This window comes from Lagenorhynchus albirostris, chromosome 8 (assembly GCF_949774975.1).
Source record: "Lagenorhynchus albirostris chromosome 8, mLagAlb1.1, whole genome shotgun sequence".
NCBI lineage: Eukaryota > Metazoa > Chordata > Mammalia > Artiodactyla > Delphinidae > Lagenorhynchus > Lagenorhynchus albirostris.
In genome coordinates, this window is record NC_083102.1 from 69,552,979 (window position 1) to 69,576,751 (window position 23,773).

At 38.1% G+C, this 23,773-nt stretch overlaps 1 protein-coding gene across 6 annotated transcripts in view; it reads left to right on the top strand.

The window, feature by feature from the left end:
* The window catches only part of AHR (aryl hydrocarbon receptor), a 104,429-nt gene that overhangs the window by 41,959 nt on the left and 38,697 nt on the right, over positions 1-23,773 (top strand). For 3 of the 6 annotated variants that reach the window (XR_009542005.1, XR_009542006.1, XR_009542007.1), the window contains exons 10-11: positions 499-1,747; positions 4,877-4,963. Coding sequence is in view for 3 of the 6 variants with exons in the window: in XM_060157117.1 (XP_060013100.1) it covers positions 499-1,747; positions 4,320-4,454 (1,384 nt within the window). In the remaining 3 variants the exon portion in view is untranslated. Of the gene's footprint in view, positions 1-498; positions 1,748-4,319; positions 6,928-23,773 lie in introns of those variants that run through there. The other 3 variants (XM_060157117.1, XM_060157120.1, XM_060157118.1) reach the window with 3 other exon arrangements.

The window sequence follows — 23,773 nt, forward strand, 5'->3', positions numbered from 1 at the left end:
GGAGCTCTTTACCTAATATGGATATTAAATTTTACATATATACACTCTGTGTAGTACATATGAACCTATAACTATGACATTTTCTCCATGCCTTGATTTATGAATTCCTTCCCCATGCAAACATTTTTAGTTTTCATATGTCAATCTTCCTTTAGCGCTTCTGGGTTTTATATTTTATTTCAACGAGCCTCATTTTTACATTTGGATCTTTATTCCATTTGTAATCCATTTTTCAGGTAGGGATGGAACCTGAGTGTGAAATTAATGACTGTATTATTAAGTTTTTGGACAAATTCTAAATTAAATTTGTCTGAAAAACAATTTTAAGTACTTATCATCAGAAAGATTTTCTCTCAAAGTTCATGTTCCCTGCTATGAAACTCAACTACAGTGTCTTTTGCTTGCTATCATTTTTTCTTTTCTAAAATTTCTTATTTCGAAATGTTTATGATGCGACTCTCCTTAACATAACGCCGACTTCCTTGTGCACAATTTTAGAGATGAAGAAGGAACAGAGCATTTACGAAAACGAAATCTGAAGTTGCCTTTTATGTTTACCACTGGAGAAGCTGTTTTATATGAGGTAACCAACCCTTTTCCTCCCATAATGGATCCCTTACCAATAAGGACTAAAAATGGTGCTGGTGGAAAAGATTCTGCTACCAAGTCAACTCTAAGTAAGGATTCCCTCAATCCCAGTTCCCTCCTGAATGCCATGATGCAACAAGATGAATCTATTTATCTCTATCCTGCTTCAAGTAGTACACCTTTTGAAAGAAACTTTTTCATTGACTCTCAGAATGAGTGCAGTAATTGGCAAAACAATGTCGCACCAATGGGAAGTGACAGTATCCTGAAACACGAGCAGATTGGCCAGTCTCAGGAAATGAACCCAACCCTCTCTGGAGATCACGCAGGGCTCTTTCCAGATAATAGAAACAGTGACTTGTACAGCATTATGAAACACCTAGGTATCGATTTTGAAGATATCAAACACATGCAACAGAATGAGGAATTTTTCAGAACTGACTTTTCTGGTGAAGAAGACTTCAGAGATATTGACTTAACAGATGAAATTCTGACCTACGTCGAAGACTCTTTAAATAAGTCTGCCTTGGGGTGTTCAGGTTACCATCAGCAAGAGTCCATGGCTCTGAACCCAAGCTGCATGGTACAGGAGCACCTCCAGTTAGAACAGCAAGAGCAGCTACAGCAGCATCAGAAGCACAGAGCAGTGGAGCAGCAGCAACAGCTGTGTCAGAAAATGCAGCATATGCAAGTTAATGGCATGTTCGCAAACTGGAACTCGAACCAATCCGTGCCTTTTAATTGTCCTCAGCAAGACTTACAGCAGTACAATGTCTTTTCAGACGTACCTGGGACCAGTCAAGAGTTGCCCTACAAATCTGAGATTGATACTATGCCTTACGCACAGAGCTTTATTCCCTGTGGTCAGTCTGTGTTGCCGCCACATTCTAAGGGTACACAGTTAGACTTTCCCATCGGGGATTTTGAACCAGCCCCATACCCTACAACTTCTTCTAATTTAGAAGACTTTGTCACATGTTTACAAGTTCCTCAAAGCCAAAGGCACGGACTCAATCCACAGTCAGCCATAGTAACTCCTCAGACACGTTACGCCGGGGCTGTGTCAATGTACCAGTGCCAGCCGGAAGCTCAGCACAGCCATGTGGCTCAGATGCAGTACAACCCAACAATGCCGGGCCCGCAGGCATTTTTAAACAAGGTAAGAGTTTCATTAAACTGAATAAACCCTTTAGATGATTCTTCTTACATTATAAATCGAACCAAGTTATAAAATTTTCTACGTCAGTGACTGATTTTAATCTATTATCTGTAGCATTTATGTGAGAGAGCATTTTAAATGTTATCTATTTTTTTATAAGCCAGTACTTTTTTAATAGGTTAGTAATACAAGTATATCATAGTTACCTGAAAGGAGAAAGAAATCAAGGAAAAAAGCAACATGGCCTTAAGTGACAACCAGATGAAATTAGTTAAAAGTATATTATTGAGAACAATCTTGATTTTTAAAAATACGGCCTTTTAAATTTTTAAAACTATTTTCTTCAAAGCTCAATTTTTTTGCTGACATATAATTGATTTACAATTACTTTCAGGTGTACAACACAGTGATTCAATGCTTTTATCGATTATACTCTATTTAAAGTTATTATTTAATATTGGCTCTATTTCTGTTGAAATTGGGTTAAAAATCAATATAGTTGTGCTTCCTTCAAATGCTTTTGTCCTAGATGATCTCTGGAATTCAGTGCTTGGGTTCCTTGGTGTTCTCTGGCAGTCGCTCTATGTGACCTGCCAGATCCTCATTTTATCCTTTAAGGTAGGATAGTTTTTTTCCCTGGCATTCTTTAAAAAAAAAAAAAAGGGTATCTCAGCTGGCTTTCTATCAGGGGACTCAAGCTGGATGCTTTGTCTTCGTTTAAATGTGTCATTCTAACCCTTCTAGCATCGTGGAAACTTAAAAAAAAAAAAGTGCGTGCCGATGACTGCTGCTCTCTTCGGCCACCCAGGAATACATCATGTTTGCATTGATGCTTTTCCATTAGAAAATATTTAGTTCATTTTACCGTGTATTTAAGTTTAGTTTTGAAGCAAATCCTGGTTCTAAGACTATGTATTATAATAGTTTATAAATGTTACTTGACTCTTTTTCACTAATTGTTTTTTTCTGGCCTTTTTATACACGTGGTTTTGTCTGATTATATATGAGCTTATTCATAGAAAATGGCTGTGAAAGTTTTTCTTATCCTCATTCCTGACTTCCTTCAGTTATTTAACAATTGGTTACAGTTCATCTCACAACACTGCTGTGAAGTAAGCCTGGGTAGGTAACTTCTGTACAGTTTGCTGTACAAGTTAATTATGTAAAATTACATTTTGAACAGGGCCTGCATTAGCATGAGTTCCTTACAGTATTTTCTTCCCCCACTGTTTTGTATTACTTCTTTATGAATGATAAGAATTCTAGACCTATATATTCCCCCTAGGAGTTATAAAAACTAAAGAAAATTAAAATTCCATCTGTGGCTCACATTATATTCTGGTGGACAGCACTGCTGTAGGCAGTATATTTAGAGAACTGCTGATGTGCACTGTATTATGACTGATGAGAGTAATTTATTCAAAACCTACCATTCTCTGGGCACTTACTATATTCCTTTTGAAAACTCGACGAAGTTTAGAAGCAGTCTGTTTTGATTACTGAAACCTAATGTTATATAGGCTTCAGAAAGGTAGATGTCATTCAAAGCAATTAAGGGTATGATTATAATGTTACTTTCACTAACTATATTCTAAAATACAAAAGGCTCTCTAATCTGTAAAAATCCTACAGAACTAGGTATCTCTGTCATCCCTCCTTTTTTCCAGTAGCAGTTATGGAAATCAGCCTAAGTTCACTGTTACACGGCAAGAGCAAGTATTTTACTTTGGTAACTTATTTCCATAATTAGGACAGTAATTTTAGTAGTAAAGCATGTTATGAATTAAAAAACTTGGTTCTAGCAATCATATACCCATGGTGTAATATGTTAAGAAACCTCTTGCAAATCAAAACTTACCTCCTTTGAGAAGGTTCTAGGTTATCTGTAGTTCAGTGTAGTGATCTTCAATGTAATTAATTCATCGGTACCTAGAACTTTTAGATAAAATCTGGTCAAAACAAACTTACTTATGACAGAGAGTACAGTTACTGTGATTCACGATTGGCACTCTCTGATCCATCAGTTCCTATCCAAACCAAAGGCAGTTCACTCACCAAGTACTCTCTCAGGGTATGGAATGCCAAATCTGCAGTGAGACAATGATATTATTCATCCATACCATGTAATAGAGAAACCAAAAGGCTGTAAACGCAACTAATACAGAATATATGTTCAGTATGTCTTCACTGAATGATTTAAAATTTAAAAGCAGGAAAGGAATTTGAAGTTTAACAACGTGCAGGACAAAGTTGTTTTTTGTTTTTTTTTTTTTTTTTTTGCGGTACGCTGGGCTCTCACCGTTGTGGCCTCTCCCGCCGCGGAGCACAGGCTCCGGACGCGCAGGCTCAGCGGCCATGGCTCACGGGCCCAGCCGCTCCGCGGCATGTGGGATCCTCCCGGACCGGGGCACGAACCCGCGTCCCCTGCATCGGCAGGCAGACTCCCAACCACTGCGCCACCAGGGAAGCCCAGGACAAAGATTTTAAAAATACATTTTCGTACATCTAACGGCTTAAGGTATACGAAGGAGCTGTTCTAATAAGTTGCATTGCAATTTTTGTTTGTTTTCAGTTTCAGAACGGAGGAGTCTTAAATGAAACCTATCCAGCTGAATTAAACAGCATAAATAACCCTCAGCCTACCACCCATCTTCACCCGTCAGAAGCCAGACCTTTCTCTGACTTGACATCCAGTGGATTCCTGTAATTCCAAGCCCACTTTTCATCTTGGTTTTTTGATTAAATTCGTTTGTGAAACATTATTAGGGAGTAATAAAACTGTCATTGTTGGACGTTAGCAAGTTCACGTGGAGGCATTGATATATGTAGTTCTCACTGTTTTTCCAAACCAAATTTTAATGATTTTATAAGAGGAGTTAATTACATATATTACCATCATTAAAATAGAAAGTAGGCTGCCACAGAGGAGTGAAGTAATCTACACTTTATAGTATTCTGAGATACCACAGAATATACAAAACTTATTCAGGGGGACATTATGACACTTTTAAATAAGAACTTTTTCTCTGGTGGAATTATTTCTGTCAGAATAAAATGAAATACTTCGAGTTTTGAACTTCAACATTCTTATTAGTGTACCAAATATGAACTATTTTCTTTTATTTGTAGCTTCTGCTTTTATCTCAGATGTTAAAATGAGTGGTTCGGTGCTTTTATAAAAAGATAATCTCAGTGCTCTCCTCCTTCCTTGGTAATGTAAGTGCCTCACAATTTTTTCTACCTATAACACTGTAGGAGTATGTTTTGTATAAAATATACTTCCTCTTTTTAAAATTAATAACATTCTGCACACAAATATTATCAGTGTTTCTTAAATTCAGTCATTTTTATTAATCCAGGCATGTTTTAACGGCGCTACTCACCCACTTTCTTCAGGTAAAGGGCAAAAAATGGTTGAAAAGTTAATTATTTAATCTCGTTGTTTCTAGACTTTAATGTTGCCGTGTGCCTTACGTTGAAAAATTTTGAAAGGGAAGATGTCTTTCCAAATTATTTTTTAATTATCATATAAAGAAGACAGCAGCACTAAAATTTCAACAGTTTTCAGAAGTAAGAGATATACCACCATTTAGCTTTACTAAAATCTCCACCTTAATAGTTGAATGTTGCAGTGTAAAGAATCTGCTGTTAAATGCTACAGCATTTAACTTAAAATGAAGAGAAGCAGCTTTACTTTTAGCTCCTTAGTAAGTAAAGCACCCATTTCAATATGTATAAATTCTTTAAAAACTGTTGTAGATCTGTGATCCTTTAAGATGTTGGAATATGTTCACTATAAATTTCACTTCTTGGTATAGTGGAAACTGTTTTTCTCATATTTGAGGAGTGTTAAGATTGAATACAGCAATGTTTGGTGCAAAGTATTGGTATGAGTGAAAAGAATGGTGCATTGTATAGTTTATCATGAACAAAATTATTTGTAAAATATTTTCTTTCATTTAAAGATAGTGCATACCTTATATATGCACGTAAATAATTTGTTTGGGTCTTAACATATTTTATCAGTGTGTCTTTTTAAGATAGCAAATAATGAATCCAACTTCTTTCAAAAGTTGGTATTAAGAAAAAGACAATCATGCAGTTCTCTTAACTTCAAGTATTAGGTTGTTTCTATGACAGGATGACCTCTATTATCAATAAGGCAAATTAATCAGGCTATTAATTTAACCATCCTCAGGTGACTTAAAAGTGCCACCATCTGCCTTTCTTTTATTTAAATATGACATCTGGAAAGGCACAGACACGTTTTGCACGTATTATATAAAAACGTGATGGAATCCCACACTGAAATGTAGTATTAAAATACATGTTTTTGTTTCTATTTTTTTAGTAAATTAATGTATATAAAAGTGACTTCAGACAAAATATCTACATCAGTTTTACGCATTTTCAGACAAAATTTTGAACCTGTAGAATCAGTTTAAGAGTTGAAAATAATAAATTTGTCTAAAACATTTCATAATTTGTTTCCAGCATGAGGTATCACTAAAGATTTAGACCAGTGATCCAGATTAATATTCCATTTTCACATTTAAACCTTTCATTAAAAGTCTTCATATAAACCATTTTTGTTAGTCTCTTCCACATGTTACTGAATGGTTTAGTGGGGGAAAAAAATAGGCTTTTTAAATTGTGAATATAATGACAATCAAGTATACACTTATAAAATTTAAAAAACTTAAAGCAATATTGTATATTTTTATCTATAAAAGTAACTAAAATTTATCTAAGAATAATAAAATCACATTAAACCAAATACACCTTTGTCTGTACTGCTAAGTGCCAAACAAAGGAAGAATGGTTTGTGTACTGCTGTAGTGAGGGATTTATGTTTAGATGATGTGCACTTCTGAGGATGTGATGTGCCTCATTTGATCTTTTTCCTATGCCAGGTTGTTCCTACAGTACCTGAAGATTTACCAGTGTTCCAATGTATTATATAGCTTTCAATCATTGCTATGCTCAAACTAGTGTTTTTCAGTATTACTAAATTTGAGGTAAATGTTTTCATGGGTATTCTCTCCTTCAAGATGTTAATGCTTACATATGCCATGAATACATTTTTGTTTAAAATATGATTTGTAATAAATATCCTTCATTATCAAAAAATTGTACACAATAATATATATGGTAATAAAATAATCACCAAGTATGAATAATATGTTTTAAGGCAAATTCTTCTTTCTGGTCCATATAAAGGAAGTGAGTACTTAAAGTATAGTGTTATAATTATATTAGATGAAAGCAGTCTTCAATATTTAAGGATAGGTTAAGTCAATAATTCATAAACTTCTTATAAAGTTCTGCCCCTGGATATTTTGGCCTTGACAGGAATATTAAAAAAAACACACTTCAAGTAACTTCATAGGTTAAAATGCTTCTGAAATGGATGTTGTTTTAAACCTTGTATTATCAGTAGTATAGTCTAGTGGTATTTGTTTTGTATCTCAGATTAAAATCCAACATTCCATTTTAATAGCCAATATTTTAACAATATTTATGACAAAAATTTAAACAACCCATGTTCTATTCTATGCTTAGATTAGAAAAGGTATTGCCCAAACTTACACCTCTAACAAATATAAATGGCATGTTAAGCCTTTGGTGTTAAATTCGTAACTATTAAACACTCACCAAGAATTCTGCAGTTAGAGTTGAAAAGAAGTTCCTGGGGAAAAGTTTTCATTCTAGTAACAATTTTTTACATTAATTTTACATTGATTCTTAATCATTAGGTATTTTTCTCAACAAGTCGATAAAAACATAGCCAATTAGCATCATACTTAATTCTGAATATTTGAGAAAGACTAACACTGTCTTTTGCCTACGTGCACAATATATTCAGTTTCAACTGTTTGATCTGAAAGAGTCAAGAAAAATCCAGATAATATTTCTGATCCCCACTTTCAGTCAAATGACTTCATCAGCATGAATGACTGCAACTTGCCCCCTTGTCACCAAGCCTGTCAAACACTGACCAGGGATGTTAGCTACTCACAAGACTAGGGAATGTCTCAAGTTTTATCCCAGTGTCTGCAGAGGACCATGCTTCCAGTTGCACTGATACGACTGAAACCATCAAAACCCCACAGCACATCCTAAGTGTGTCTGTAGTTTCACCTCCACAATACCACTGTCCTCTGCTCTTAGGCCAACCTCCAACATGGGAGAAGGAGAAGCTCCCCGGCCTCCAAGATGGACACTCTCCCTAACCACAACCTGCCCCTCCATCCCTCCCCCGCCCCCCCCTTGGCAACCACAAGTCTGTTCTCTACATACAGAGGTTGGGGGTAGCAGATGCAAGCTAATGTATTTGGAATGGATAAACAACAAGGCCCTACTATACAGCACAGAGAACTGTATTCAGTATCCTATGATAAAGCATAATGAATAAGAATGTAAAAAAGAACGTGTGTATTTATATTTAACTGAATGACTTTGCTGTACAGCAGAAATTAACACAACACTGTAAATCAACTCTACTTCAATAAAAAAAAAAAACAAGCACCCTTCCTTTCCAGTTTTCATACACTCAGCTACTCCGTCTCCCTCTTCCAGAGTCTTTTCTCTCTCCTATGGGCACCCCTGTGTACAGGTCATCCTCTATCCCAGGAAAAAGAAAATTACTTGATTCTGCATCCCTTTTCTTATTAACTTAGTTCTTTGCCTCCTTTCTCTAAAATAATGTTGGTCTCCTGAAATCTTGTTTTCTTCCCATTACGCTGCTTTGATGATGTTCACTTAACTTCCATCTTACCACAGGCTGATTCTCTATGGCCCTGCACCCTCAATGAACTTTTTTCCTCCCTTAGGTTCTATGACATTAGCTGTCCTGCATCCTGTTTATTCCCTCATTTGCCTTAGTTAGCTACTCTCCTCTCCTCCCACCTGGCAACAGGCTTAGTTCTGACCACCATGTGTGTTTCTTTCTCTACATACTGACCCTTTGGAAGCTCATCCATTCTGCAACTACTGCCTTTATGACGAATCCCCTCAAAATCTGTGCTCTCACCTCTGAAAAAGGGTGAAAGAAAGACACCTTATCTCTGGTTGACTTCCGTTGAGCATCCTTTCACTCTTAAGAGCAGCACAGCAAAGCTAAGCACACAGACTCTGAAGACACCTGGCCTCAACACACACATGATGTGAATCATTGGGAAGGTTTCTTACTCTCTGAGCCTGAGTTTCCGTTTCTACAAAATAAGGATAACAGTAATAGGCACCTCACAGGATTCAATAAATAATTTATGTAAAAACAGTTCCCAGTTGCCAAAACGAACAATTTGAGCAAAAAAATAATAGTATTGGATTACAACCCAAAGAATAAAATATCCGTGAGTCCATCCTGATGTGAATAAATGATTGAAGAAATAAATAAATGGGGACGAGGGGGCAAACCTTCCTTACAGGAAAATCACAAATATAGGTAACTATGCCTTCCAATAGATGGAGCTTAATACCCCTCCCCTTGAGTGTGGGCTAAACTCAGCCTCTTGCTGAATACAGTAGAGAAAGGGGGAAAAAATGTTTATATTGTAGACATCTGGCAAGCACCACTTTAACCAAGAGATCGAGTTTGACATCAGTTATGTTGTGGTGTTCTCACAGATACGATGCTATATGATCAGCACACTTCTGCTCTGTGGTATTTTCTCAAACACACACAGCCCTAGTCTACTCATCAGAAAATGTCAGAGAACCCCCAATTGAGAGACATGCCACAAGATTCCTGGGAGTATTCTTTAAAGTGTTAAGGTCAAGGAAAACAGATGTTGAGACGTCACAGGTCGGAGGAGACTAAGGAGGCATGACAACGAAATACAAAGTACAACAGGGTATGTGGGATTGCATTCTGCAATAGAAAAGAGGCATTAGTGGAACGACTGAAGAAAGCCGAGTCACGTTTAGTTAATAGTACTGTACCACTGTCATTTCCTAGCTTTACCAATGTACCACGGTTATGGAAGAGGTTAAGTTTAGAGGAAGACGGATGAAGGGAAGAAAGAAAGTCTGTATCTTCACGACTTTTATGTAAATCTAAAATTATTCCTAAATAGTAAATTTAAAAATCATTTTTATATTAAAAACACAGTTTCTTGTTTGTCACATAGCAAGTACTCAATAAATGTCTGCCATTACTAATATTTCCCTGCGATTTCCAATCAACCTCTCCTCAGTTGTAGGTGAATCTCTACATTGACCCTACTCCTCATTCTGTTTACTTCTGATCTCATGAATAGCTAGGTTTTTAGTCTCCAGTTCAGTGTTGCTCTCCACTTTCAAGTCCTGATATCATCCTTATCAATGATCCTTCTAGCCTTGTTTCCATAACTACTACACATCAATATAATAACCTGTTTTTCCATTCCAGCCAAGAATAATCACATCTCATACTTTGAGCATTTGTAACTGCCTTATTTTTGCCAACTTGAAATCTCCTCTTCTCATCACACCATCTTTCTTCCACTTTCCCATTCCTTTCTTCTTTATTCAACTAGCTCTCTGCGTTCCTTGTGATCTCTAGCCCCATGAGTACCCATTGTGCTTTTTCAGTCCATCTGCCTGGACCTCAGTATCCGGGTTTCAGCAGTATGTTTGCTTGTACTCTGGAATTGCTCACTTCCTTCTTGGAAACTGCCACTCCAGTCCATAGCCCCGGCCAAAACATTTCTTTTCCTGATAACCAGTTTTGCTAGAAAAAGTGACGAAACTGGAATAATGGCCTCATCACAAATGTTTCACCATGTCTATGACAGAAACTGACAGTTACCGAACACCATCATCTTCCCTTCCTTCTTTGTAAGAGAACCCTGACGTTTCTCTGGTCACAATGAGGGAACAAAACTATATTTTCCAGCCTCCTTTGTGAATAGGTGTAGCTGATAAAAGTTCTGGCCAAATACATGAAAGCAAAACTTTTGTGATACTTCCCACAAAGGCTGCTGAAAGAGACCTCATGCAGCTGCAAGGAGCCATTTTTGCTTTTCTGCTTTTCCTTTCTAGCCAGCACACATGGGTGTGATCAATGGAGATCTAGCAGCTCTCTTGAACCATGAAGATAGAAGCCATAAACTAGGATGGTGAATTGAAAACAGGATGAGCCAGGGTCCCTCATGACGTGGAGCCACATGTTTGGAACCACCAAAGAAACCCTGTCTGTGTACCTTGTGACTTCTTTTATATAAGAGATAAATAGACTTCTGCCTTGGTTAACCCATCATTCTATTATCTATCCCACCCCCACTGCCAGCCACCCATGGTATCTTCATCTTCTCAGTCTCTCTAGTGACGTTATCTCCAACTTGACTCAAAAAAGTCTGATATAATTTTCAGTTTCCTCCTTTTTTACTTTTATGTTGCTATCAATTATCCTCTCAGATTTTCCTTAACTCCTTTTTCTTGCATTTTCAGTCACTGAATGTGTTGGTTTCTCCAGCAAGCATCATCCATTTTCTTCTAAGGACAAATCAAACTGCTACTTCATTCTTGTTTCTTTTTCCATGCATCCATTCACTCATTCATTTTTATTGTTTTACATCTGAATAGAGCAGCTTGCTACGACTTGCTTTCTTCATCACTGACCGCTTATTGCTTAAACCTTCAGTGTGAATTTAACTACTACCGATTTGTATGTACAAATGTTCTATTAAGTCAAGAAACCTTTCCTTGATACTTTCTTACCTTGGCTTCTGTAACACTGTACTCTAGTTAGCTTCCTGATTGGATTACTCGTGGTCCCTCTCCCTCTATATTGCTACAGATAGGCTTTTTTTTTTTAAGGTTCGATCTGTGTCCTTTTTCCTACCCTCCCCCATACCTCTCTCTCTTTATAATCTCACCTAATCGAATCACTGTGTATAACTCAATATGTAACCTAGACCTCTTTTCTGAGTTCCTGGCCCAGATTTCCAATGGTGTATTTTGTACAATATGTAATACAGTATAGTTTTCTTTTAAATATCCTACCAGAACCTTAAATTGTCTTTGAACAAAACTGAACGCCTCATTTTCCCTCTTGAGTCTAGAGATTCTCCTACCATTTTTGTTAACACCTCCACTTCCATCTTCTAGGAGCTCAAACCGAATCCTCACATCTGGCCCTCTCTATTACCACAGTAGTCAGTCCCACTGGACAATGGAATTCTTTGCTTCTGTACTTATAATCTGAGACGCTTTAGATTCAAACTATAGTTAGGAACTCAGCAAGAATGATCTGCCAACTTGCAGTAAGAAAAGACAGAATGGGAAGAAAAAAAACTTCTACCGAAGATCTGACAGGAACGTGTAGGGAGAGACTGGTTGTAGGGATTGAGAGAAGTTTCAAAATTGAAAACAAAAATGGTTTCAACAAACAAGGATTTGGGAGTGGTTAGAGAGGAGGAGCAGGGAGGAGCATTCATTCAACGAACATTTAGCCATCCAGGCCTACAGGGGGCCATTCTAGGCTGACCTTAAAGCATCCAGCTGAATAGTTCTCTATTTTACTCCATCATGGTGGGACCTATGGTGGGGTCCTCAGGATTTGGTGTCTCTGATGTCAAAAGAACCAGAAACAGTGTATTTTACTGAGTGTCCATGGGCCATCTGCATCTCTGTCTATGGAGAGAGCTATTGAAAATTAGATTTGTGGACACCCCATGCTCACTGAATCCAATCTGTAGGCCTGAGAATCTTATTTTTAACGAGCTACTCTGATGATATGATATGAAAACCACCAGGATAGTCTTACAATTTAAGGATTAGACTAGGGAAGCCTGCCCAGGCTACACTGTTCCTTGCGTGATCCTCTGGCTCCCAACTGACAAGTAAAATCACGTTTATTAGGTGAACTGCCCTTCTCTCGTGGTATGTGATCTTTAGGATATCACCATGTGCTTGGATAGAATTTAAGTCTGCCCCATCAGCTTTCCTGTGCTGATGAGCTTAGACTTTTAAAACTCCAGGAGGCAGAACCAGCCCTGGCTTCCTTTCCCCATCTCCAACCCCACTGCCACCATCTTGGACAGGATCCACAGCCCCTGGAGATCAGTTTCTGATACCAGTTCTTCCACCTCTAGCAAACTTTTTCAGGAAGAGCAATGGACAGAACTCTGTTTTGCTGTCTAAAGTACACAGGCCTGCGTGAAACAGCTTACAATTTAAGACCAACCAGAATTAGGAAGGAACGCAAACTCATATATAGAAGAATTTATAGGGATCAGGGACTAATAGATTAGAATAGAGTGATCTCTGATGTGATGACCTACTTCAAGTAACTGATATGCTAGCAAGGGTGAGGGGGAAGAGATTATTCTTGTCATTTATGGTCCAGAAGTTAATCCAGGATCAATGATAAAAGTTACAAGTTAACACATTTTACCTCAATATAAAGAAGACTCTATTATTGAAAGATGTCTGGAGATGAAATAGGCTGATCTGAAATGTAATGATCTTCCTCTCTCCAGAAACACCACTTAGAATTTACGCTGAGAAAATAATTCACTACTGTTTCCTTCTATTTCAGAGAGTCTGTGATTCCATTAACTTCCATGTTAGATGTGAGCTTTGAGATGTATTTCATACCCCCTGTTTTATGCTTGAAGAAAAAACAAGGCCCAGATACTATATCCCGTGCAAGTCTCACAATTACTTGATAAAATGATCTCACCTATCTTGAGCTCTGGTACAGTATTCTTTCCTCAGCACAAGAAGTTTGCTTTATTTCCCACTTAGGGAACCCAAAATATTCAAATAACTTTATTTTTTAATCTTTATGTATGAAATTTTTGTTTTCCTTCTATTCAGAATTATAGTGTCACCCTCCTTTCCAACAGAGCTGGATATCCTAATGCTTGTGGAAAGTCTAAAAATGTATCTCAACTCCATTTCCCCATCAGGTTGTATCTTCAAAAAATTTTAAACCACATATTTGTTGACATTTTAGGGTACTGAAATCTAATTTGGGGACTTTGCCATAACGTTTAGAACTCAGACGGAACTCTGTGTTTCAGAATTAGGTTGACATGAATTCTGACTAAATGAATATCTATTTCAAGGATGTTAATTTCCATTGTCTGGGAAGACACTTCCCTTCCTCCTTGTTCAACCAACTGACATGTAGAAAATCCAGACAAGCTACCTTTGAATATCGAGTGTTTCATTGCACTTAAGAGGGGATAGAAAGATTTACCTTATTGTCAAGGTAAACTGTGAATGGTCTGAGATTCTACCCTACATTCAAGCCAACAGGTTAACCAGCTGCAGAAAGACATGTGATTCCTGGGTCAGAGTCAAAGGGCACTTGATAACTTACAACAGTAGCAGCAACCAGTGTCAGCATTTGTGTTGGTTCCCCACAAGGCAAGACAAACATCCCCACATGCAGTTACAGGAAAGGAACCCTGACCTTAGGGAACCCAAATCTTTCATGACAGCAGTACACATGCCTGACCCTTTACTCTGAAGGGAGACACTGTCACTATCTTCTAAGACTGTTCACTATACAAACATCCTTGAAAAGATGGTTCACAACAAAAGCAGTCAGTGCCTCTGCTTGCAACACATGCAGAAACACAAGAGACCCTCGGAGAATGGTCTCCAGCACTTACCCTGATGGGTTCTGCTTGCTCTTTCAAGTAAAATGTTCATCCTTTGTTGACTGCCTCCTGTTTTGACTACAGAGACGATTGTTATTTGAGAGGGGGAGCATGCCAAACCTGAAGCATTTTCTATCCTCAAGTTACATTATTCTGCCTTTCCATGGAAATAGCTCTGAAACCCTTCCTTTAAGTCTCTGTTCTAAGTCCTTGTGAAGAGCAAAGCCACCATGATGTTTAAGATTCAGGGCACGGGGCACTGGGTTTGAACTCTGACTCTGCTCCCTTGCCAGATGTGTAGTATAAATTGCTCATTTAACCTTCTGTGCCTTCATTCCTTCCTCTGTAAAAAGAAGACGTAATGACTTTACCTTATAGGCTCTTCATGAGACCCAAATGACATAATACATGCGAAGTGCTCAGCACAGACACTGGCACGTGACAATGAGTGTTAAAGAGGACCAATCACAAGTACGGAAATTGAAACTGTGATTTTAAAACTCCCAACAAACAAAATTCCAGGACCAGATAGCTTCACAGGCGAATTCTATCAAACATTTAGAGAAGAGGTAACACCTATCCTTCTGAAACGCTTCCAAAAAAAATTGCAGAGGAGGGAATTCTCCCAAACTCACTCTATGAGGCCACCATTACCCTGATACCAAAACCAGGCAACGATACCACAAAAAAGAAAATTAGTGACCAGTATCACTGATGAATATAGATGCAAAAATCCTCAATAAAATACTAGTAATCTGAATCCAACAATACATTAAAATGATCATACACCATGATCAAGTGGGATTTATCCCAGGGATGCAAGGATTTTCCAATATCCACAAATCAATCAATGTGATACACCACACCAACAATTTGAAGACTAAAAACCATATGATCATCTCAATAGATGCAGAAAAAGCTTTTGACTGGCAAAATTTGACACCCATTTATGATAAAAACTCTCCAAAAAGTGGGCACAGAGGGAACATACCTCAACATAATAAAGGCCATATATGACAAACATTATACTCAATGGTGAAAAGCTGGAAGCATTTCCCTTAAGATCAGGAACAATACAAGGAGGTCCACTCTTGCCACTTTTATTCATCATAGTTTTGGAAGTCCTAGCCATGTCAATCAGAGAAGAAAAAGAAATAAAAGGAATCCAAATTGGACAAGAAGAAATAAAACTATCACTGTTTGCAGATGACATGATACTATACACAGAAAATCCTAAAGATACTACCAGAAAACTACTAGAGCTCAACAATGAATTCAGTAAAGTTGCAGGACACAAAATTAACACACAGAAATCCATTGCACTTCTATATACTAACAATTAAATGTCAGAAAGAGAAATTAAAGAAACAATCCCATTTACCATAGCATCAAAAAGAATAAAATATCTAGGAATAAACCTACCTAAGGAGACAAAAGACCTGTACTCCAAATACTATAAGATGCTGATGAAAGAAACTGAAGATGACACAAACAGTTGGAAAAATATACCATGTCCTTGGATAGGAAGAATCAAATTGTCAAAATGACTATACTACCCAAGGCAATCTACAGATTCAGTGCAATCCCTATCAAATTACCAATGGCATTTTTCTCAGAACTAGAACAAAAAATCTTAAAATGTGTATGGGAACACAAAAGTCCCTGAATAGCCAAAGCAAACTTGAGAAAGAAAACAGAGCCAGGAATCAGACTCCCTGTCTTCAGACTATACTATACTTCAGACTACACTAAAGTCACCAAAACAGTCTGGTACTGGCACGAAAACAGAAAGATAGATCAATGGACCAGGATAGAAAGCCCAGAGGTAAACCCACGCACCTATGGTCAATTAATGTACAACAAAGGAGGCAAGACTATACAATGGAGGAAAGACAGTCTCTTCAATAAATGGTGCTGGAAAAACTGGTGAGCTACATGTAATAAATGAGATGAGAACATTTTTTAACATCATACATGAAAACAAACTAAAAATGGATTAAAGGCCTAAATGTATGACTGGATAATATAAAACTCTTAGAGGAAAACATAGGCAGAGCACTCTGACGTGAGTCGCAGCAGTATCTTTTTTGAGCCATCTCCTAAAGTAAAGGCAATAAAAACAAACAAATGGGACCCTAATTAAACTCAAAATCTTTTGCACAGCAAAGGAAACCACAGACAAAACGAAAAGACAACCCACAGAATGGGAGAAAATAATTGCAAATGATGCGACCAACAAGGGATTAGTTTCCAAAATTTACAAACAGTTCATGCAGCTCAATATCAAAAAACAAACAACCGGCTTCCCTGGTGGCGCAGTGGTTGAGAGTCTGCCTGCCGATGCAGGGGACATGGGTTCGTGCCCCGGTCCGGGAAGATCCCACATGCCGCGGAGCAGCTGGGCCCGTGAGCCATGGCCGCTGAGCCTGTGCGTCAGGAGCCTGTGCTCCGCAACGGGAGAGGCCACGACAGTGAGAGGCCCAACGTACCGCAAAACAAACAAACAAACAAACAACCCAATCAAAAAAGGGGCAGAAGACCTAAAAAGACATTTCTCCAAAGAAGGCATACAGATGGCCAAGAGGCACATGAAAAGCTGCTCAACATCACTAATTATTAGAGAAATGCAAATCAAAACTACAATGAGGTATCACCTCACACCAGTCAGAATGGCCATCATCAAAAAGTCTACAGACAATAAATGCTGGAGAGGGTGTGGAGAAATGGGAATCCTCCTACACTGTTTGTGGGAATGTATATTGGTACAGCCACTATGGAGAACAGTGTGGAGGTTCCTTAAAGAACTAAAAATAGAGCTATACCATATGATCCAGCAATTCCCACGCCTGGGCTTATATCCCTAGAAAAACATAGGTCAAAACGATACATGCACCCCAATGTTCATTGCAGCGCTGTTTACAATAGCCAAGACATGGATGCAACCTGTCCATCGACAAATGAATGGATAAAGAAGATGTGGTACATATATACAGTGGAATACTACTCAGCCATTAAAAAGAATGAAATGAAATGCCATTTGCAGCAACATGGATGGACCTGGAGGTGATCATACTAAGTGAAGTAAGTCAGGCAGTTAAAGACGAATATATGATATCGCTTATATGTGGAATCTAAAAAAAATGATCCACATGAACTTATTTACAAAACGGAAATAGAGTCACAGACTTAGAGAACAAACTTATGGTTACCGGGGGAGGAAGGGTGCGGGGGAGGGATGGATTGGGAGTTTGAGATTGACATGTACACACCGCTATATTTAAAATAGATAACCAACAAGGACCTACTATACAGCACAGGGAACTCTGCTCAATATTCTGTAATAACCTAAATGGGAAAATAATATGAAAAAGAATAGGTACATGTATATGTATAACTGAATCGCTGTGCTGTACACCTGAAACTAACACAACATTGTTAATCAACTATGTGCCAATATAAAATAAAAAATTTTTTTAGAAAACTCAAGAAAAGTGTTAAAGAATTGTTAGCTCTTACTGTTTTTGGAGTCTGTATTAGCTAAAGACCAACTTGCTATAATGAAGAGATCAAAGAATGAGTTGTTTCAAAAATAGACTTTTGTCTCATATGAGTGGGCTCAGCTCCAGAATGCCACCCAGGCTGGTGGGGCAGCTCTTCTATCCTCAGTAGGCTCCAGCCACTGCTTCTTCCTACCAGGAAAAAGGAAAGGAAGGACCTTGTCCAGGCCAAGGATCTTTGAGAGCTTAAGTCAGAAGGTGCATATATTCCTTCTGCCCACATTCGGTACCCACGAACTTAGTCCTATGGTCACACCTGGCTGCCACCATCTGCCCAGCAACAATTCTATTTCTGTGGAAAAAGAAGAAACAGATTTTGGTGGGCAACTGAAAGGCCCAAGAAAAAAATAAATATCACTTCTCTGTTCTACTGGAATTTTGAAGCTATTGAGAAATAAGAAAAAAGTGTAAACAGGGAAAATGTCATCGTTACTAGAAACTATAACTTGGAAGAGTCAAATGGGGATTGACCACTCCATTCCCCAGTCTTGAATCCAGACCTTAAACTATTCTGGGATATTTTCAATGAGTAGAGCCAGCCTACCTTCCCATGTCACTGCCTCTTGCCATTCCAGAGAGAGAAAAAGGGAAAAAGAGACCAAATTCCTCATGCCCGGGCCACTGATAGGTGTGCTTCACATATGTGAGGAGAGTGGACAGTGGCTGTCACCCACCCAGGCTTTCTACCATGGGGAGAATTAAGGAATAAGGCAAGAGCCTAGGAGTGCTCATCCTTCCTCATGGAAACTCGAGCAACAGGAAAAAGATTTTCCTGGCCAAACATGACCACCATCACCACCATTATTATTATTATAAGGCAAACTAATTTGGTAAAAACTTCTCTTAAGGGCCCTGTCCACTGTCCATTATTTTGTTCAATGACACCAATGAGATGCAGAACTAAGTTAGAGTTTAGACTGAGAAAAAAAGACTTGTCTCTTCTCTCAAAGTGCTGCATGATTTCTTTCATTTACCTGTTTGCTCTGCCAGGAAGCACAGAATTCAGTTTTGTACTTAGTGCAACAGTTTCCCTCTGCCTTTATGTCTGGCAAATTTTTTTATGCTTCTGCCTGACTACTCTTCCTGCTTCATCTGTTACTTCCCTCTAGACGTCACCACTTTTAAGTTTTCGTGTCAGCTGCCACAAATTCTTTTTAGGTAGGATATAAATTATCCTCATAAAGATGCAATCAGTAAATGCAGTGATGTAGAAAACAATGTTGAAGAGAAACATGCTATCCATGAGTGCTTTTGGAGAAAGTGTTGGCCAATTAAACTTGGGAGCATTTACAGGAGACAGATTGGCTCAGTATAGAAGCAGCCTTAAGATGAAGGAATGATGACTATGAATAATGGTTTCCATCTTGTCTGCCTTTCTGGAGCTGTGACATTTTTTCATGATCCTTCTCTCTGACACTGCTAACTTGAAATTATTTGCACTGTCCACGAAATCCTTTACTTTTTGACCCCTCTAATATTCCCCATTGAGGTTGTCATATCTTCAACTATTTCCTATCGTACAGATTATCTGCTTTCTTTTCCGGACCTGAGTAAAAAGGGCCCAGAGTGGGAACACTTGGGAGAACTGATGTGTGGATACATGCAAACCACCACCTTAACACTCCTACAAATAAGTAGGTGACACTGTAAGAAGCTTGTAAGTGCTTTCTTTTATAGGTGGAGTCCTATTGCAACTTGAGTCATTATTCACAGGCTGATGAGAAAACTCAAGTGATGCACTTAAAGATGCAAAAACTGAGGCCAAAGAGGCAAAGTGGCCTGTTCAGGTAACAGAGTCGGTAGTGGGTACAGGATCTAGACTTTGCACCTCTGAATTGAGAGCACTCACAAAAAGTAAATCTTCTAATGGCCACCAGCCAAGCACTTTGCTGTGAGGCTGAAGCCAACGTATCTCATGAACTCTACATCTCCAGGAGGTGAATATAATTGCCCCAAATTTACACATGATGAAACTATTTTAAAAAGCAATCAAAACAACCAACATGGTGGCAGTAGATAAAATAATGCCCCATCCCCCACCACCCCCCACCAAAGATGCGCATATTCTAATCCCCAGATTAGATGGCAAGAGGGTCTTCACAGATGTTACTAAGGGAAGGAGCTTGAGATGGAATGGTTATCCTCTATTACCTTGGTGGACCCATGTAATCACAAGAGGCCTTATAAGAAGAAGACAGGAGGGTCAGAGTCAAAGGAGGAGATGTGATGACAGGAGAGATGAGAGAGAGAAAGCAAGAGAGAAGATTTGAATATACTCTGCTGCTGGCCTTGAAGATGGAGGGCCACAGGCCAAGGAATGCAGGCAGCCTCTAAAAGCTGGAAAAGGCAAGGAAACCAATTCTCCCCTAGTGCCTTCAGAAGGAAGGCAGCCCGGCCAACACCTTGATTTTAGGGTTTCTGACTTCCAGTACTGTAAAATAATTAATTTGCATTGTTTTAAGCCACTAAGTTTGTGGTAATTTAGGAATTACCATCAATAGGAAACTAATACGTTGGTTATCGATTTTAAGAAGGCAAGGGAGGCATTTGGGGAAAAAAAAAACCTCCTCTGTTAAAATCATGTCTAGAGAAGAATAGAAGAGCCGTTCTCTGTACCTCTCCCTGACCATTCTGCAGGAGAGGACCAGGAAGGTCTGGCAGTGGTCCCCATCCCTCCACTCCACCCTGAGATACATCTGGGCCTGCAAAAGAACCTCCACTTTATAGATGAGAGTGGTGCCTTACGGGCGCCAGCCTTTGCCTTGCCTTTGCAAAGAAATGTGGAAGAACACAGCCAATGCACAGTTTCATTACAACTTTGCCTTTTCCAGATGTTTAGCTCATGTCAGAAGCCAGGAAATACATTGCTTACAGCCCACATGTGTTTCTGAAGAAGGGTCCTGATAAATGTGTCTGGTCTTTGCAAATAACCCCCAAAATTGGCCTGATTCCTAGGAGAAGAATGGTTTCACTACAGTAAGTTAGACATTACACAAGCAGCGTCAGTTATCCAGCTTGAAGTGTTTGTTCTTATTTTAAAATTAATAAAGCCTTTTTGGGCATGCTATTTGCAACTATGCATCTAAGGTTCTTGTATATGGGGAAGAACACATTTTTACCTAGACCTTGACAGTCTCACACTGGTGGGTCTAAGAAAAGACCATTAAAAGAGAATAAGTGACCCAGAAGTGTCAGAAAGCTTTTCTTTTCCGAACGCAGGGAAGCATATATCTGGTCAGTGCTTTATTTACCCAGAAATTTCACAACCATTATCAGAATCGATACCAACGACTATGCTACAATAAGGTGAGTTTTTATGGAAAAGGGAGACTCCAAGAAGATTATGCAACACCGTACAGCCAGTAACTGGGAGCATGAAAAACTGTGCTCAAGTCATCTGACCTCCAAGTTCAAAAACTTTTTTAAGGATATTTCAGGTTGGTCTTCAATAGGATACAACAGGAATTGCATCGCTGGTTTAACTACATGCATCAAACAGTTAAAATTTCCCTTGAAGTTGAGATGCTACACTGTGGGTTCATCTTCAGATAGCAGGGCAGGAATACGTGTGTGGAATCTGTTGAGGAAAGACTGCTGAGGAATTCCTACAGTGGAGGAAATTGAAGCTAGAATATGAATGAGATAATCAATGTTGTTCTACCTAAAATGCCCCTTATTGGTCTAGTAAATTAATATAACCAGATTTAAGAATCATCTGGTCATTTGACTGACCAATCTTTTAGGAGGTTTCTCTGCTTGATTCAAGTGAGATATGAAACTGTTTCCCACTGAACATTCATATCAACTAGGATATGCAAGTTGGCTCTTTGCTCTTGACAGAACTTCAGTGTTCTCAGAAAATTAACATGTGCCTCTACACAAAGGCCATTGACAAAATATAGTCTTACATTTGTGTACGTATCAAAGAAAAGTCCTAAGCTGCAAATTGGACTTTTAAAAATTTATGAGAATACCTCACTTGAAAAACAAAGAAAACAGACTCCCATATTTTTCCTGAATTCACAACCTATGGCATTTGAAAATTCATTTAAAAATCAAGTTACCAAACAGATTTTATAGTATAGAAAAGAATTTTGACTTCTGATTACCTTCCATGTTATAAACATCCAATATATACATTTTCATTAGCCTTTTGAGGTTCTGAGGAAGCCATATGTCCATTTAATACTTGTTTAAAGTAGATATACCAGAATCCTATTCTGGCTGTGGGTGTGCAAGAGTTTGAGTTAATGTCTACTGTTTTGTTTCCTAGGACATTCTTCACAGTGATGTTTTTTAAAGTGATTTTAATCTTAATAACATTGAGTCAGTGTCATCAGAAACTATGAGATATTTTTCAGCGTCTGTTTTATAGAATATTAGTCACACCAAATGTTAACATGGATTTGATGATCAAATAAGTTTGGGAAACACTAGGCAAAGAAAAGTTAATCAGATTCCTTTATTACAGGTCTCTAATGTATTACTGTGCTGTGTAGTATTGTGTAGTACTACCATGTGATACGACTACTAATTTTCCAAGAGATGGAACTGGTATGCAATATTTTCCAAACTTATTTGACACTGGAACCATTTTCAGACCTTATCACATGACGTTAGTATGCCAAGGAAAATACTTGGAGAAAATTTGATCTCTGGTAAAAGATCCCAGGTTCTTCTCTTGGATTGCTCCTATGGCTCAGAGTCCTTATTTTACAGATATGCTTTGGAATACCTATGACGTACCCATCCACATTGAAATCATCTGCCATTTCTCTGCCTAAGTACCCAGATTCCTCCAATCCAGCTTCTCACTATGTGGAGGAGTTTAATGTTATTTTTATACCTCAAGTACCCACTGTAGGGGCTCTTCTCTATATCACCTATAAAAATATTGTAAGCTTTTCTTCTGATCAAGCTTGACCATCAAAAAACTCTGTAGTTTCGCCATATTATTTTGACTATATGCAGAAAGAGTTTCACCGAGTTTATTTTGGAAGCTTTTGATCTTAGTTTTCGTTGAGGGGTAGTAGGAAAAGCAGTCTTATGAGATATAGTATGGCAATTACTGTAGAGATTGTATTTAAGTCCCTTTGCGAAGATCCATATGCGTTTTTTAGTATTAGAACTAGGAAAACAGCATGTTTTCTCCTCATCAAACTATAATGGAGTCTCTTTTTATTCTGAACACCAGGAAGCTTAAAGCCAAGTCAGGGCACAGCTAGATTAAGGATTTATGCTCTTACAGACTGCACGTTTGTGTTATATTTTCACCTCTCTCTAACTTGTGTTAACCTCTCCCTCTAATTTATATTTTCTCTGCTGTTATCTTGCTTTTTTTTTTTTCCTGTTCCTGCTATACTATTTTATATGTTCTCATTTTAATCAGATTTATTTTTTCTTTTTGGAATGATCTGATAAAAGAACAAAACAAAGAACGTAAAAAAAGAAAAAAAAGAACTCTGGTTCTAGTAATTCTTGATTACTAGAAGCAGTGATACCAGAGATAACTGATACTGGGTGAGTACTTAACATTCATAGCTCAATTTGGAATACATGTCAACAAAGTTCATGGTAGCTAATTTTTTTCTGGTTTTATAATAGTGCTAGCATACACATTAAAGGAACCAAATTCTTCAATCCTCCTTAATTGCTTCAGTTAAAAATCCATGAGTATCTAAAGGTGTGACCAAGATAATTATGAACAGAGAGGTCAACCAAGATGGCAATATAGGAGGCTCCTGAATTCCCCTCCTATGTACACACTGAATCTATGGCTACACAAAGAGCAATTACCTCTGAAAGAAATCTGAAACTAGGGAACAATTCCTACACATCAAGCAAATTAGAAAATTGCCCACATCAAAATGGGT